Here is a 3857-nt window from a genome sequence, read left to right as displayed (position 1 = left end):
GGCGGAACCTCAAGTTGAGCTTGAAGGGGAGTGTTGAGAAGCAAGTTCAACATTGAGTGCGTAAACCGATGCGTAAAATAGTGCGTAGACTGGGTACGTAAACCATGCGCACAACGAGAGGCCATAGCGGTGCGTATACCGAGAGGCCGTTAGAGAGATATTCCTCGAAGGAATAATTTTGGGAGTTAGTGTAGGAGGCTCATTGATGAGCATGAAGTACTAGTCAATACTTATGTCAGTACTATTGTCTGTCTGAAAGGACCTATATAAAAGCGCCCTCTGAGTGCATCCTATGTATGGAGAACCGAGTTTTTGAATCTAAGTTTTGTGTTCTTGCTCTCTCTCTCTCTCTCTCTCTCTCTCTCTCGTGTATTCTGTGTCGTTTAAGCTTTCCATTAAACCTCCTTGTGCTGGTCTGTGTTACCCGGTTGTGTCTGTTACACTTTCGTGCACCTATTCTTTTTCAATCAACAAATTCAGGAAGTTATGGGTACCCATACCACCCAATAACTCTAACCATTGATGGGTTGGGGTTTTTTCAAGATTGGAAGTACTCTTGGTTGTTATGGGGTACTCATATGATAAGACCTACCAGTTTTTTGAGTGGATGAAACAAAACAATTGTCTCAATCGATGGAAATGGTGATAGATTACCTTTATGCTATTGAACACAAGATAAGGGTCATCGAATATGCCGACCGTAAATGATATATTGATCCAATGATAGAGGAAATAAGGGCACATTGGAATTTGTGGGTGTTGGCTAAAAAACTGGTATTCAGATTAGATTGAGACCCAATTGATTATCAGTGGACAGATCCTTTTACAAGTAACAAGTTCAATTTCTTCGAATATTCTGTATAGTTGGGAAGACATGTGCTTTCAAATACGCGGATGTGTTACCGACTATATTTGAATATTGGAATCAACAAGGTATTACTCCCCAGTTCCTTGCAATCTTTTGGGTTATCTTTTGGGTAAGAAAACAACCACACCAACTATTACATACATACATAAGATACATATCAATACATACGTAAGATACATATCAATACATACATACATACATACATACATACATACATACATACATACATACATAAGATACATATCAATACATATACATACATAAGATACATATTAATACATACATACATACATAAGATTCATCTCATCTTCTTCAGCCTCTCACTCGCACTCATTGAACTACACATATCTTCTTCTTCTTCTTCTTCTTCTTCTTCTTCTTCTGCGCTACTTGGGCGAATGAGACAGAGACTGTGAGACTGAGAGGCTGAGAAACTGGGAGAGAGAGAGAGAGATGGCCATTTCTTCTTCTCTTTCTTCTTCTTCTTCTTCTTCTTTTTCTTCTTCTTCGACTCTCCTGCAGAGATTTCTTGTCGCCCCATCTCTCCTACATCCTCCCAACAACATCCCTTCTTCCTCCTCTCCTTCCGCCTTCACCCCAAACCTCTACCATAGCTTCTGCAACCCTATACCTCTTCCGCACCATCGCTATCGCCATCGCTATGGCTTCTACCTTGCCCCTCTTTGCAAGCAGCAGAAACAACAGAAATCTCAGAAGAATACCTCTCTGCCTCCGAGTCCTCCTTCTACCAGAGAAGAAGCCATCTCTCAGGCAAGAAACGCCATTTCCCTCGTCCTCGAGAAGTCTCTCAGAAGCAGCGATGGACCTTCTCCTGTTCGGAGAAGGAAGCTTCAGAAACCATCTCGATTTCAAGTCGAGCTGCCTCTTCTTGAAGAGTCGGACACTGCGCAAGCTTCTCTACTGTTAGACCTGATGTCGTCTCTCTCGCTAGGGAAAACAGGAAACCTTCTGTCTTCGTGTACAGTCTTTTGCAACGGAAATGTCATTGAAATGCTGAACTCGACCAGAAACCCTAACCTTGCTCTCGGAGAATCCGATGATCCTAGAACCTTCCAGAACCCTAAATTTCAGTACTGTAACATTGCTTCAGGCATGATTGATCTCCAAGAGACGCAGGTTGTAGTTATCTTTTCTCCCAATTTTTCAAACATTGCAGCTGCCGAAAATATTGTAAAAATATCAGACCTGAGGCCTGTTCTGGTCATCAATCCAGATTGGTATTCAGAAAAAGAAAAAGGTTCAATAAATGTATCAAAGCCTGCAGCTTTTATTGAATCATTTGAGGTCATTTATTCCTATCTTCCCCTCGTCATTCAAGGCTTCTTTAGCAAGACACAAGGAGCTGTTGTGAAGCAATATGTGGAAAATGGTGGTTCACCTTCATCCACTTCTTCTTCGTCTTGGTTCATCTATGTCAATGAAGGGGATAATATGAAGTGTGTGTCGAGACTCGCACAGAGGCCTAGCTCAGAAGACCTCGAGAATGCTCTCTATAATGCTGTGGCGGCAAATTCTCCACTCACAAAGTCGGTCAAGTTCTTGAAAGGTCTGTTGGGTGATCGTTGAAATTCATCTTACAAAGGTCAAGTCAAGTTCTCGAAAGGAAAGGCAGAAGACTTTGAATGTTCTTCGTAATAACTCAAATCTAATGTCTTTTTAAAGATTTTGTAAGGAACCTTCATCTCACAGAGTGACATCTGAGTTCTTGAAAAAAAAATTGTCAGAAGAGGTAGATATTCATTTTCAGAAAGGCAAGGCATGTCAAGTCAAATTCTCGAAAGGTTTTTGTTTCGGAAGAACAACTATTCATTAAAAAGAGTCAAGTCTAGTCAATGGAAGGTTCTGTAGGGGAACATTGACATTTATCTCATAAAAACTCAAGGCAAGGCAAAGTCTCTGGAGGTTTTAGAGTGAAGTCAAGTCAAGTTCCTGAAATGTATTAAAAAGTTTTGGTGTGAAGAGTTTGCATCCATCATATGGTCTCACAATGTCAAAGTCGAGTTCTTGGCAGATATTGTATGGTAGACCTGGTATCCGTCCCATAAAATCAAGTCAAGGTCTGGAAGGTCTTTGTAGGGAAGACTGAGCATTTCTCTCATCAAGTCAAGTTCTTGGAAGGTCTTTGGGTTTACAAACTCAAGTTCTCTAAGCAGCATGTCTTGTTGGGATGTGGGAGTTGTTTGTGGGAGACACAAAAAGAGGTTGTATAGGGAAGAGTTCATATCCATCCTCGTTCATTTTATGAGGAAGTTTTGCCAAATTATGATGCAGGGATATTCAGAATCATGTCAATGTTGTCATGAAGATTGTGTATATTTATGTAACTAAGCAACTATGAGTGTTTTGATTCTGTCATGATGGTACCATTCACAAGGATTATGTCGACGTTATCAAGGATTTGTATGATCATATAAATCGATGAACTTCTCTTAACACTGATAACATCATAATTTTTATACGATGCACAGTAAAATGTTCGCAAAACTTTCCATAGAAGACAATGTATGTCAAAATTGTAGTTATTCATCCTACTCTTGAGCATTTCATATATACTCCCTGAGACAGATTAAATGCTTGAGGTTGAATCGTTCCTCACCATGATGTAAACATTGAAAGCTCATCCACCAACAAGCCCATGGCTGCAGGTGACCATGAATAATAGTTGCCTACAAGCTCCAAGGTATATGAGATACACTTTGTGTGTGCTTTTCTTTGTGTCGCAACCAGAGGATCCCTTGGAGTGGGGCATAACAAATGAACAACATGCATTGCGTAATTGTTGCCAAGAGCCACAAGCCCTTGATTCTTCCTCCTAGATCAAGAATACACAAATTTGGATGTAACATATTTTGTCATTCCTGCTACAAGTGAATCAACATACATTGGATAGTTTTTGCTAAGAGCCAAAACTTCCCAAATCAAAACAAACTTGGATGGGATAATTGGACATTTGTCATGCATTGAGTCA

General features: G+C 40.2%; 1 protein-coding gene across 1 annotated transcript; it reads left to right on the top strand.

Annotated features, from left to right (window-relative positions):
- Nucleotides 1-1207: 1207 nt before the first annotated feature.
- LOC147861615 (plant/protein (DUF1995)) lies at nucleotides 1208-3239 on the top strand. Its single transcript, XM_087322906.1, has 2 exons — nucleotides 1208-2733; nucleotides 2772-3239. The coding sequence occupies exon 1, from the start codon at nucleotides 1322-1324 to the stop codon at nucleotides 2453-2455; it is 1134 nt and encodes a 377-aa protein (XP_087179032.1). The 5' UTR covers nucleotides 1208-1321; the 3' UTR covers nucleotides 2456-2733; nucleotides 2772-3239.
- Nucleotides 3240-3857: the final 618 nt, after the last annotated feature.

This window comes from Azolla caroliniana, unplaced genomic scaffold (genome assembly GCF_043228905.1).
Source record: "Azolla caroliniana isolate FFs.n. ecotype wild unplaced genomic scaffold, voAzoCaro1.0.p SCAF_7, whole genome shotgun sequence".
In the NCBI taxonomy this organism is placed as follows: domain Eukaryota; kingdom Viridiplantae; phylum Streptophyta; class Polypodiopsida; order Salviniales; family Salviniaceae; genus Azolla; species Azolla caroliniana.
This window is presented reverse-complemented; position numbering and strand designations above follow the sequence as displayed.

What these genes read in the sequence shown, in the direction of transcription:
- LOC147861615 (XM_087322906.1), top strand. Translation starts at nt 1,322, where the DNA reads ATGGCCATTTCTTCTTCTCTTTCTTCTTCTTCTTCTTCTTCTTTTTCT.